Source organism: Aspergillus clavatus, genomic scaffold (genome assembly GCF_000002715.2).
Source record: "Aspergillus clavatus NRRL 1 1099423829791 genomic scaffold, whole genome shotgun sequence".
NCBI lineage: Eukaryota > Fungi > Ascomycota > Eurotiomycetes > Eurotiales > Aspergillaceae > Aspergillus > Aspergillus clavatus.
The window spans coordinates 1,260,704-1,272,825 of record NW_001517108.1 but is presented as its reverse complement, the minus strand read 5'-3'; the positions used below and the strand labels follow the sequence as shown (position 1 = coordinate 1,272,825).

Sequence of the window (12,122 nt, the reverse complement as noted above, 5' to 3'; positions counted from 1 at the left end):
CACCAGCCCGATCCGGTAGCTGTTTTCCAAAGATCCCTTCTTTCCAACAAAATAAATAAATAAGTACCATGTCAGCTCAACGCCAGGCCTCATCCGCCTCCCAGACCCCTCACCTCTCCCCCGCAGAACTTTCCTACCTCTACACCTCTCTCGCGCTCCCCGACAGCCCCATCCGCCCAGACGGCCGCTCATCCACACAATTCCGGCCCCTGAGCGCGGAGACAGACATTCTTCCCGGCACAAATGGCAGCGCGCGTGTCGGCTTCGCAGACGGCACACAGGCGATCGTCGGCGTGAAAGCCGAGGTCGAGAAGACGGTCATCCCGACGGAGGCGCTGAGGGTCTCGGTCTCGCAGTTGTCTCGGGGCGATGATGGCGCGGAGGACAAGGACGGGGCGGGCGCTGCAGGCGGCCATGAGTCATGGGTGCAGATGTCCATTGAGATTCCCGGGTTTCGGGATGATGATGCCTTGCCTGTTTTTCTGTCGGAGATGATGCGCGAGCCGCTCATTGAGAGTGTCTCAAGTGGGCAGGGCGGGGACGCGGAGATGGCTGGAGGGTTGAAGGGGAGGTTGGTGATTAATCGACGCTGGCATTGGAGGTTATATATCGATGTATGTGGATTTTGCTGCGGTGATTTTTTTCCGAAGGGTTGAAGTTTTGCGCGGGAGATTGGACTAGGCTGACTTTGGATTTTTTTTGTTTTGCACTGCAGGTTCTGCTTCTCTCTCAGCCTCTGTCCTACCCACTTCCTCTGCTTTCTCTCACGACACATCTGGCGCTTCTGTCGACGAGGCTGCCCAAGCTTAAGTCGCAGGGCGAGGAGGATCCCTTCTTCGACGATGACTGGAACGCAGCGGAATACCTCTATCCGCGCTCGGGTACTGGGAGTGGTGTGAAGGATGCCTCTGTGCCCTCACCTCTACAGTATGTTCGGCCTCCGGTGACGCTTCTGGTGATCTCCGTGGGTGATAATATCATCTTCGATCCCAACAGAGAGGAGATTGCCGTTGCGGACGCCGTGATGGCATTGTCGGTCACGCGCGATGGAGAGACCGGGGGTTTGAAACTGCTGTCTATTCGTACGGTGGATCCGCCGTCCCGCTTGACGCAGCCTGGTGTGCCCAATTCGGAGAATGTCGCTACGTTAGGTTCTACCGTGGCTGCGGAGGAAGCGGCGATTGTCAACCCATCGACCGGCGAAGAAGAAGTCCCTGGAGTCTGGAGACCTCGTCGTGGTGGAGTTAAGAGGGGCACAGTCGCACGCATGGTGAAGATGGTGCTGGAGAAGGGCGGCGTGGGCGAAGATGTATTAGAGGGGCTCGAAGGCGTCTCCGTTGGTTGAAATAGATGATGCGGTCTCAAAAATGAACTACGCTCTGGCGCGAATCCTCGCCGACTCTTCTTGTGTCATGGGCTGGTTGAAATGACATGATGGATAGTGTTAGCTCACCACGCCGTTGCGAAGGACGGGGGTATACTGTGGTGACTGGTTTCAGGCAGGAGAAATACCTCGAGCAGGAAATTTGACCGACGCTCGAGATACAGCCGATCTGACGTCCACGCAGGTTTTTTGCATGCAACTGACACACGACCAAACGGTATGCGTATCGTGTGTATCCCTTGAACAGGAGTATATCATGTACATAGAGAATAATACATGGGTCGAGCCAAGATCCCAAACAAAAAAAAAAAAGAGAAGTGTAGTCTAGTATACAGCGCCCATCAATGTCTCCGATATCATCATGCCCATACAGCCAGAATGCCTGCCTAGCCATAAACCACCTCCGCCCACCGAAGTTCCGCTTGATTCCCCCCTCTCTACCAAATACCCAACCACTTCTTCACGGGTTTCTTCTGCCCATCCCAGTCAACATACTCCGCCCCACTGCTTGCCGGCACATCAACAGCGACAGGTGACTGGTCATCAACGACAGGCGCATCCGCATCCGCATCGGCCTTGCCGTCCGTCTCCGCGGGTTCCTCCAGCCCATGCGCGATGCGATACTGGCGCCTCTTCTCCGCATCCTCGACCCGCTTGAGCCGCTTCTCCCGCGTCTCGACCGAGTTATGCTGCACATGCATGCGGAAGACAGCCAGCGCCTGCGACACGGTGTCGATCGGGTGGGCGAACAGCGCCGACCACGGCGGGAGCAGATGCGCGTACGGCGAGCTGTGCTTGAAGTTCGTGGTGAATGTGAACGTGGCCAGGGATGTGAGCACACCCTATTGGAAAAAAAAAATGAAACAAAATCACGTTAGCCCTTGTTCGTCTCCGTTTTTCTCCTACCAACTGCGATTTCCTGCCCGGGTGAACACTAACCATCGCAATCCAGATATGAATCCACCGACTCGTCAGAAACTTATACATCACCGTCCCCTCCGGCGGGAACATATTCGGATACTCCCGGTGCTTCTGCTCCTCCTTCTCCTTCTCCGACAGGCGCGGGCCCGGATAGTTGATGGGCCCGCCGCCGCCGACGACCTTGCCGTTGCGCGTCTGCACGACCCGTCGCGCGGGGTGCGACGGCGGGCGGAACTTGTCTGGCTGGGCGAGAACGCGCGGTTTGGCACTGGTGCTGTTGTCTGACGAGGCGCAGCGGCGCGTGGAGGGGATACTGGTGACGGTGCTCAGGCGGGTTGGGGTGCTGCGGCGGGCGAGGGCGTGGAGGGTGCGTTGGGAGGGCATCCCGCGGGGGAGCAGGAATTGGGGGATCGTGCTGGGGGACATGGCGTGTGGCATATGAAAAACGTATGCTTGCGGGAGGGATAATGGAAGAAATTATTGACTGTTGGGCTAGCTACTCCGCGATGTTGACGGGGGTTGACGCTTTTTTTCCCCTCGGCGATGTTGATAGCAATCACGTGACTACACATGTTGTAGTCTTATAGGCTAGATTGGGACCCGAATACTATTTTCTCCCTGCTTTAGAAGCTACAACTTATCTAGTTATTTACAAGCAGACTCAGCATATGGACTAGAGAAACAAAATATGTAGATTGATCGAGTCAGCATAAGATGAGCCAGGTGTTGGCGAGTGACGGGATAAAGTTCATTGTTCCTATCTACTTCGTCCCAGGCAATCAACAATGGTGGTGCCTGTAACCTCAGGCCGCAATGGATCGGACCACCCCCGGCGGAGCGGAACCCAGTGGCAGAAGCAGTCGGCGATCCGGGCAAAGAATCAACAAATAACAACGCAGCGATTCAAAATCAATTCCAGATAACTACAACAGGAAAAAAAAAGAATCCGGATTCAGGGCGGTGACGCAGGCTATATTTAGAAGGTGTGTTACCTACTATCAGCAAGCGTGTCGCGAGTCAGGACTCCAAAGAGAAGACTCATGGATTGAACACGACAGGAAATAGAGTCAAATACTTCCAAGAACGGTCATTCCAAGAGTGTAAGTAGGTACAAAGCACCTAGGAGCTGAGTCATCATCCTTGTGCTGGCAGAGTTGTGAGCTTGGAATGATATCATCACGCTGGTGGTTGCCATTGACGGCGAAACTGTGCGATATGCCTATGAAGTGTATCAGTAGTCTAGATAGGATTGACAGCAAGCATACTGTAATCTGTGATAGACGAGAACCTCGTCAGACGATGTTATGACCTTTGATGACAACTACGCCAGGAGACAAGAGTTGAGTGATGCCATTGACGTAAGGCATCCTCACCGGCAAATTTCGCGGTCCCGACAGCGCCCGTTTGCTGCTGAATCATCTCGATTGTCATTGGCCGAAACCCTGATCACGGGAGTCATCGGGGGCAAGAACGGCCGCATCTACAAATTCGCCCGCAAGTTTTTCTCCCCCTACCAGCTCGCTCCCATTTTCTTCCCCAATTGATTCTTTTTTGGATTTCGTCCTTCTGTACAAAACACATCCTTCTCTCATCTCCTCTCTAATCAATCTCCTTTCAATTCTACCTGTATACATTCAAAATGGGCAAGGACGAGGGTTTCGCTCCTGGTAAGCTTACTCCTCTCTTTTTTTTTTTTTTTTTTTTTTTTTCTCCCTCTTGCGACTTGCCGGTTGTGCTCCCATTCACTGCGACTGGATCATGTTGGCCAGCTGGATGTTTCAGCTGGGCGTGGAGTGAATCATGGGACTCGAGGAAAGCATTGAGGAAAAGCCGTTCGTGCTCTCTGGCTGCTTGTCTCGAGACTTTGGTGCACTGCTTGCGCGCTGATAGCGAGTGTCCTGTTCGTTCATCACACTGTCGAAGAACATCTCAGCTTCGCCCATTCCAATCATAATCCATTGCACGATGACGAGCTTCGACACTTTCTGCCTCCTCATTACACATGCGCGAAGCCGAACTAGAAGCGGCGGAAAGGGCCAAACAGATCGCTGACCCAATGGTAATTATAGGTGACGCTAAGAAGGGTGCCAAGCTCTTCCAGGTGAGTTTTTGCTCTTATAACCATCGCGATCTCTTGGTTCAGCGACACTAACTCTGCTATTTCAGACTCGCTGCGCTCAGTGCCACACTGTCGAGGCCGGTGGTCCCCACAAGGTCGGCCCCAATCTCAGCGGTCTCTTCGGCCGTAAGACCGGTTCCGCCGAGGGCTACGCCTACACCGATGCCAACAAGCAGGCCGGTGTCACTTGGGACGAGAACACTCTGGTAGGCTCAAATACCAACCCGACATGAGAAGCGGCGATTGTGTGTGCTAACGGTGCTTGACAGTTCTCCTACCTCGAGAACCCCAAGAAGTTCATCCCCGGTACCAAGATGGCCTTCGGTGGCCTGAAGAAGACCAAGGAGAGAAACGATCTGATCACGTATGTACCCTTGGAACCTTGACTGCGAGAATAGGCGCTAACCCTTTTTTCCCTTCCCACAGCTACCTCAAGGAGTCTTGCGCTTAAACATGTTCGCATTAAAACATCACTTATCTCTGATCCTGCCGCGTGGGTCCTGGATGCGCGTTCTGCGGTAAAAGCAGACGCTCGGCAGTGCTACGGACAGGGCATGTAATATTACTCCAACCTTGTTTAAACGCAATAGACCTGATGTTTCCTGTGTGCTGGAACATGGCGGATATCATAGAGTCCGAGCGTGCGCGCGATTGTTCTTCTATCTTGTCTTCCCATCTCTCGTCACCTTTTCTCCGATGATCATGTCTCCCGTCGGATTTTGTGTATCATGAAGACCATAATGAATTTAAGAGATCTCCCCTCCATGATACCCTTTTTTTTTCGGTTGTATTTGCGTCTTATTGCTTCATTTCGCAGGTACTCGGTTCGGGCCAGCCGGTCCCACGTGCGTCATCGGGCATCACGTGTTGGTTGATGTAGCCTGGTGACCTGGTAGTAAGTTTGGTGCCTTGCTGCCTGAAAATCAGTTCCGCATCGACTCGACCCTGGACTTTGGATAGATTCGTGGACGTTGACATGGCATGGCATGGCATAGCATGAGTTTCAGGTTCACTTCTGCTTCTTGACTCCTGAGATCCAGTCGACTCTCTCTAGAGTAGGTAGGTATCGTCCTACTACCTACTTACTGGCCTATCCTGTTACTCCGTGTCTTGTTACAACCACCTAGAAGGCGATCCTGCGGCCATACCTCCGTCAGTTGCTCCCTGATTGGCCCCCGCGCGCAGGCCACGCTGTCCATCAGAGTGAACAAGATGGAGTACAGCCTATCATGCCTCTAGTCCATGGCCATAATAAGAGGGATTAAGTATCTGCTGTCGAACTGATCTGATCAGAATCGTCCCATCCTGCAGGCTCAGACTGAAGACTACGAGGGCGCTGTACGGTACAGTACAGCTGGAACAACAGGCACATGACTCCCAGCGCACACCATTGGTCCAGCCACTCTCTGCGCCCCCCTCTTCTTTCACCCTGGCCAATCGCATTGTCCACTCAATGACACCTCAGTGCCTGAGGTACCGACCCAAGTCTCTCCCCCCCGAAGTACCTTCTCGCCCGCTTATCTAAACGTCGATAGGCCCTCTCTATCTGTCCCTCGCTATCTATCTGTCTGTCTATCAAGACGCGATCGAGTCTCACATTCCCCATCCATCCCGTTCCTGTTCATATCCTTCTTAGCTGGATTCCATCGAGACGCGACTTTGTCCATACTAACGTGCTCCTATACAGGACTTGATTGCTTGATTTTCCTCCGTGGAATGTGGCAGCCCGTTTGATGCAAAGCGCCTCTCCTGTTTGTATGTAGGTAACTCCCAGGCCACCAAGACTGTCGACCAGGCAGGTTGAGTGACTTGTCGCACTCCAGTTAGTCAGTCAGAGGCCAAAGACCCAAAGACCAAGGCCAGCCGTTCGAGTCCTCAGGCATCAAGGCTCTCTACTCCTCTCGCTGGACCTTCGTTCTTCTCTGCGCAGCGCATTCCCATGTCTTGCATCTCCCCATTGCTGCATCTGACATTCGAATCGTTGACCTCGTTGCTACTGCTGCAACTTTCATGTTCCTTTTCTGCTCATTTCTCTCCGACTGCGCATCCTTCAGAACTCACCGTACCTTAGCGCGCTTGCGACTAACCCCCTCCCTCAAGCTACTCACTCCTACTACTACTACTACTACTACTACTACCCACTATCGCTCTCTCAGTAAACTGTCTCCCTCTTGAGTTCGTCGCTTGAATAGCGCAGTGACTGAAGTGGCTTTACAAGTTCGATATAGTTTGTGCGCAACGCCGTCCATCATGCTGGATGAGCTAGATAACGTGTTTGACGATCATCCGTCGCTGGATGCCTCCTTGGAGGACTTTGAGAACCACAGTAACGCCCATCGCTCCCCCGTGTTCGGTCTTCCATCGCAGCATTCCGGGTTTCGATCAGAGGAGTCGGAGGGCGAGGAAGAAGAGGCCACGCCCAACGGTGAGCGCTGGTCGCCTCCGGGATTTCGCAGGCATGACTATGTGCAAGGGAGTGGATGGTATCGCCATCAACCCTATCTGCGCAAAGGCGAGGACGATCAATTACTGCTGAAGCCGACCGTGGGAGTCAGCCCGTCGCAGTCGCGCGAACCGAGCCCGCAGTACGAGGATGCGATCGAAACCCTCGCGGCGAAGAAGCGCAGCGAATCGGCCGATACAGGCGTTGCGACCATCGCTGCCAATGTACCGCTCCCCGTTGATACGGATACGCCGTTGAAGGGACGGTCTCCCAGTCCAGGCCCGGGGACGGCGCCCAGAACCGGCCCTGAGAATGATGGATTGGACTTTGGGTTGGAGAATCACCTAAGCAATTGTAGGCTCTATCTTGGTTTGCAACCCTTGACCAGCAGACTGGGCGCGGGATACTAATTGGTGGACTTTTTTTTGCTTCAAAGATATACGGTTTGCTGTGCGCGCAGAAGTCCAGCATCGCGAACCTTTTGTCGCGTTCTTTGGTTACTTGCGATCCAAGTTCGACAAGATCACTAGCTCCAAATCTAACACCACTTTATCCATCCTGATTGCCCTTCTCTCCATTACCTTCATGCGCGCATTGTTCCTCCCTAACCTCCCCCAGTCGATCCCGGATCTGGTGAAGCTGTCTAGCTTTGCGCGATCCTTTGAGCCCCTCATCTACTACTCAGAAAATGGCGTGCAGCAGATCGGGACATTGCAGGAGACCGGCGTCGCCGTGTGGGATTTGAGTGAATCCGTACGCGGGACCAATATGACCAGCGCGCCCATCATCGTGCGCCAGCTGGATGAGCTCTCAGAATCCCTAAAGACCTTGTCGCTTGAGCTAACACGATTCTTTGCCAATGTCGACTCTGACGTGGATTCAATCCTCATTGTCATGGACTGGGCGAAACGAGAGCTGGAAACCTTATCATCGCAACCGCCTAGCTCGTTGCCATCCATTGTTCTTGACAATGTACACGACCTCCTGTCGCAATTGGGCACACTCGAGCGTGTGTCGGGCCCTAGTGGCGAGGTGGCCGACGGCGAACTCACCACCGCTCCAACCACGTTCGGTCTCGTGGTGACGGCCATTTTTGGTCAGACTTCGGCGCAGCGGACGCGAGCGACGCTTACCCGGACCTTCACCGAGTTTCTCTCTGTGCTTGAAGAGTCCATCAACAGCGAACTGACTCATTCCACTGCGCTCTTTGCGCTCTTTGAATCCATCGACCGCCAGTTTTTGAATCTGCAGCGCACCGTCGTCCGTGAGTCTGATGCACAAGAACGCGCCGAGGGCGAAATGCTGAGCTCCCTATGGACCCGAGTCCTCGGGCCGGATGCCGCCGTGGTGCGCAAGTATGAGAAGAACAAACGTCTGCTGGCCAATGTCCGCAGCCGGACCGTTGCCAACAAGCATCTCCTGATGGACCATCGCGGCCGCCTCCTGACCCTCAAAGTCAACCTCGAAACTCTCCGGCGCAAACTCGTCAGCCCGCTTGTACGGCGAAACGACTCGGTAAGCTTCATTGGTGCGGCTGAAGCGGGCAGCAGCCGCAGTAACGGGCGGATGCTGGGGCCCGTGGAAGCCGTCATCGAAGGTCAGATTCGCGGGCTGGAAGGCACATACGACTACCTCCGCTCTGTTCGGGAGAAACAGAAAGCCAAACTTATGGAGATGGTGTACGGATCCGGGCGGAAACTCCCATCACAATCCATGCTCGCAGATGGCTCGGACGATCCAGGATCAGATACCATCGACGGACTCTGAGTCGCCGAAGGAGGGGATCTTGAGACCCCACGACACAACTACATACACACATACGCAGCTGTCTTTCTTCATCTTATCTTGCGATCGGGTTTGTCTTCCTCCTTCAGTGTACCTTTCACTACGGCGTTTCCTCCATCTAGACGCGGGGCTTACATCGGTGTTCTGCGGTCATCATCACATCTGGTATTTATTCATCTATCTATCTATCTATCTGGTCTGGGCTAGGTTCACTCAGCGTTGAAATCATTCCCTTCCGGCGTCCATCTGCGTCTGCGTCTTTGCGCACCTCAACCACCCTCGTCGCATTTTCCTTCTTCTTTTTCCTGGCGAAACTGAGGTCAAAAGCGGGAATAGACGAGTGGGCTTTGTTTCTCCTCCCTTCTTCCTTTTCATCTGGCGATCCTTGGTTGTGTTTCTTTTCTTTTTGTGTGTTTTTTTTTTATCATGATACACTGGGTTAAGGTTAAGAAGGAAAGGAGCAAAGGGGGGGCGCTCATATTCTTCCTTCCTTTCTTTTTTTTTTTTTTTTTTTAGTTCCCGTTTACTACTTCTTGTCTGCTGGCGTTTTTCGGCTTTGGTTTTCTTTTGTTTTCTTTCTGCTTTTCCAATCTTTCGTTTGACATGTATGTATCCCCCGGGAGCCTCACGCCTTGTCCTTATGTTCTTGCTGGTTGGCATATCTGGTCTAGCATGTATGTGGCATCTTATCAACTTCACACTTCACTACCTATACACTCTCCATACTTCTCCAAAACAGGTTCAGTAATAGGTACAAGATGTAATTCCTGTAACTTTGGAGACTTGTACTTTTTTTTTCTGCCAAAAAAAAAGGATAGATATACACGTTAAGTCCAGATCCAGATTCACAGGGGAACCTAGAAGTAGAAGCAATAGCAAAGAAAAATATTCACAGCAGAAATTCCCAAGATATAAGGAAAGTAAAAAAGAAAAGACTGCCCCGGATATGCGCCCTGCATGAAAAAAAAAAAAAAAAAATAAGAACAAAAACCAGTCTGAAATCAACCCCATGAAACTCCATTTCAGTATGCGCTTTGCTCCGTAAGGCAACGGAGAATTTGTTTAATGTTGATACTCTCCACTTTCCCGCCCTCCTCCTTGTCTAGAATCACTTCATGTGTCAAGGTAGAATGGAGCCATATTAATAACCGTACCCGCCTCCGCTGTACGGCGTCGCACCGTATGGCGTCGCGGCGCTCGCGCCCCAGGCACTGGTGCCGCCGTTGGCGTACGCGGTGAACCCGCCGTCCATGCCCTCCGGCGGCTCGTAGGCATCCGGGCTGCGCACGCCCATCATGTCGTCGTCGTCGCCCATGCCGCCGTTGCCGGCGCCGGAGAGGGAGGAGATAACGGTGGCGAGCTTGCGTTGCAGGACGACGATGCCCTGCTGGATGATGGTGTCCGGGTCGAGGTTGCCGATGCTCTCGACGTCGATGTAGAAGTTGTTGGGGGTGGCGTCGTAGTCGAACGGTTGGTCGGGAGGAGCGGCGTGTTCCCAGGCAGCGTTCTGCGAGATGGGCCTGAGATGAAAGAGCAGGAAATCAATCAGTAACGCTGGAGTTTGGAGCACGAGACAGACAACCTAGCTGAGGAATAACATACCACTCCTTGATGGGATCCTCCTCGTACCAATAATCCACATGTCGCAGGTTATTGTGCGGATCGTACTCGAAGCCCACGGCGGCCGTGGGCGCCCACTTCGCATGCTCCTTGGCCATCCCCTTCTTCGCAATACAGGTCATCTTAAGCTCCTGGCCGCGGCGCAGCTTGCAGATCAGCGAGCCCTTGCCCTCCGGGTCCGTGAGCACGGGGGTGCCGACCCACTCGTTCGCGCGCTCGCCCGTAACCACCAGATCACGCGCGTACACCGGCATGATCTCGTCACCCGTGCAGCGCGCGTGCAGTGTCAGGGTGACGCTGCAGCGCGCGCAGCGGTCCTCGCAGTCACAGTCGCGCGTGTACTCGACGTCCTGGTCGCAGTTCTTCGAGTTCAGCGGGATCAGGCCCAGCCGGTGCGCGAGGAACTCGTCCGGGAGTACCGACGTGTTGCGTTCGACTTCCACCAGGTCGATGGCCATCGTGGGCACTTCGGCGAGGATGACGCGGCGCAGCGAGTTGGCGAAGGCGAGGTCCACGGAGCTGAGTTTGAAGTCGACGTGGTATGGCTCGGCCTGGGAAAAAGTAGTTCATCAGTTGGCATCGTCCTTACGTTCTCTCAACGGCGCTGGCTCGGTTTGTCTTGCTCCGGTGATAGACCGACTCACCTCTCTTACGGTCACCTGGGGCCCCGTGGGCTCAATATCCATTTCATAATCCATCCTGGAAATCAAGGCAGCGCTGCTGGCCGCCTACCTCGTTTCTCTGCGTGAGTATTTGCTATATCCGGCTCATGCGACTCCAGACCTGTATCACGATGTAGATTTTGCAAGCAGAGTCCTTGTGAGATGAAGGCCGAAGGAGAAAGATCGTTTGGTGTTACCAGTGGCTGAGAAAGAGGGAGCTCTGGATTTGGCTCTGAACGAGGCACTTCCGCCTTTTGGCGCTTTGCCTATTTGGGCCATTCTATTCAGTCCCCTTCTGGAGGCGCTTCTTCTTCACACCAAGACTACGCTCTCCGGGAATGAGCAGCGATTTCTCTATATCCCTTCAGAATTAGGGGCTTGATGTCAAAGAGCAGTAAGGGGATGTTCTGTTAACGTCCAGCCTACAGATTGATCAATTTTCACCACCTCTTCAACCCATTCACAACACCCAGAGTTGGGAGTCTACTACAATGGATGCTCATACTGCAAATCACCCAGGATTACCATATCATTTTCCATGTTCCTTCAGTTATTGAATTAAAAGTCTACTGTGAGACAGTTTTTAGAGTAGATAAAGTGGCAATTTCTGCGAGTATATTGCAAGGCCTCGATAAAGTTGTAAGGAGGCACATCCCATCAATGCCAGCGCAGGAAAGATTCAAACCATTGCCTCTTCCTCTTCAGCTGTGCTGAATGGCCAAATCCACGGCCAGCAAAGTCGAAATAGTGGTATCCAGATAGCCGATATCATCTCTCCGACAGTAATTGTATGAAATCCCAACACAAGCCAATGCAACAACAAAAACTCCCTTTCCCCATCCGCCCATCCATCCACCCACAACGCTGTTGGGCTGTGCTTCTAGCCCTCTATGCTGATGAACCATTAAAGACTCTATGGTGATGAGCACACTGACACCAATGTTATGCACAAAGCCATCAAGCCGCCGCCCACCTGTGCCAAGCAACATGATACAAAGACTCAAACTCCAAGGCTGTGTGATCGACCATGTGAGGTAAAACCAAGTAACACAAATGTAGGCAAGAATTTCAAAACAAAGGAGGCCAAATTTTGAGTGGAAAAAATCGTCGCAGTTCGTAACGGAAAGATCGAAGCTCTCAGAAGCAACGATCCGAGTGTAACCAGGAAAAGAAAAGAGGCGAATCCTC

The 12,122-nt window shown here is 53.1% G+C and overlaps 5 protein-coding genes across 5 annotated transcripts, besides 8 other annotated features; 3 read left to right on the top strand and 2 right to left on the bottom strand.

Annotated features, from left to right (window-relative positions):
• Window positions 1-68: 68 nt before the first annotated feature.
• Window positions 69-1,345, top strand: ACLA_071950 (exosome non-catalytic core subunit RRP42; the record flags this gene model as incomplete). The annotated part of the gene is made up of 2 exons (XM_001275587.1): window positions 69-614; window positions 716-1,345. 2 exons carry the CDS (start codon window positions 69-71, stop codon window positions 1,343-1,345), a joined length of 1,176 nt encoding a protein of 391 aa, XP_001275588.1.
• Window positions 1,346-1,821: 476 nt separating this feature from the next.
• ACLA_071940 (uncharacterized protein) lies at window positions 1,822-2,731 on the bottom strand (the record flags this gene model as incomplete). Its single annotated transcript, XM_001275586.1, has 2 exons — window positions 1,822-2,226; window positions 2,324-2,731. The coding sequence occupies 2 exons, from the start codon at window positions 2,729-2,731 to the stop codon at window positions 1,822-1,824; spliced, it is 813 nt and encodes a 270-aa protein (XP_001275587.1).
• Window positions 2,732-3,989: 1,258 nt separating this feature from the next.
• Window positions 3,990-4,014: a microsatellite.
• Window positions 3,991-4,014: a microsatellite.
• Window positions 4,015-4,307: 293 nt separating this feature from the next.
• On the top strand, window positions 4,308-4,984 carry ACLA_071930 (c-type cytochrome; the record flags this gene model as incomplete). The annotated part of the gene is made up of 4 exons (XM_001275585.1): window positions 4,308-4,406; window positions 4,472-4,630; window positions 4,694-4,788; window positions 4,861-4,984. 4 exons carry the CDS (start codon window positions 4,308-4,310, stop codon window positions 4,982-4,984), a joined length of 477 nt encoding a protein of 158 aa, XP_001275586.1.
• A 412-nt stretch (window positions 4,985-5,396) lies between these two features.
• Window positions 5,397-5,423: a microsatellite.
• Window positions 5,424-6,524: 1,101 nt separating this feature from the next.
• Window positions 6,525-6,562: a microsatellite.
• Window positions 6,526-6,562: a microsatellite.
• A 112-nt stretch (window positions 6,563-6,674) lies between these two features.
• On the top strand, window positions 6,675-8,634 carry ACLA_071920 (uncharacterized protein; the record flags this gene model as incomplete). Its single annotated transcript, XM_001275584.1, has 2 exons — window positions 6,675-7,221; window positions 7,304-8,634. The coding sequence occupies 2 exons, from the start codon at window positions 6,675-6,677 to the stop codon at window positions 8,632-8,634; spliced, it is 1,878 nt and encodes a 625-aa protein (XP_001275585.1).
• Window positions 8,635-8,818: 184 nt separating this feature from the next.
• Window positions 8,819-8,847: a microsatellite.
• A 296-nt stretch (window positions 8,848-9,143) lies between these two features.
• Window positions 9,144-9,166: a microsatellite.
• A 446-nt stretch (window positions 9,167-9,612) lies between these two features.
• Window positions 9,613-9,642: a microsatellite.
• A 151-nt stretch (window positions 9,643-9,793) lies between these two features.
• Window positions 9,794-10,970, bottom strand: ACLA_071910 (DNA-directed RNA polymerase II core subunit RPB3; the record flags this gene model as incomplete). The annotated part of the gene is made up of 3 exons (XM_001275583.1): window positions 9,794-10,172; window positions 10,255-10,823; window positions 10,917-10,970. 3 exons carry the CDS (start codon window positions 10,968-10,970, stop codon window positions 9,794-9,796), a joined length of 1,002 nt encoding a protein of 333 aa, XP_001275584.1.
• Between the last annotated feature and the right edge of the window lie 1,152 nt (window positions 10,971-12,122).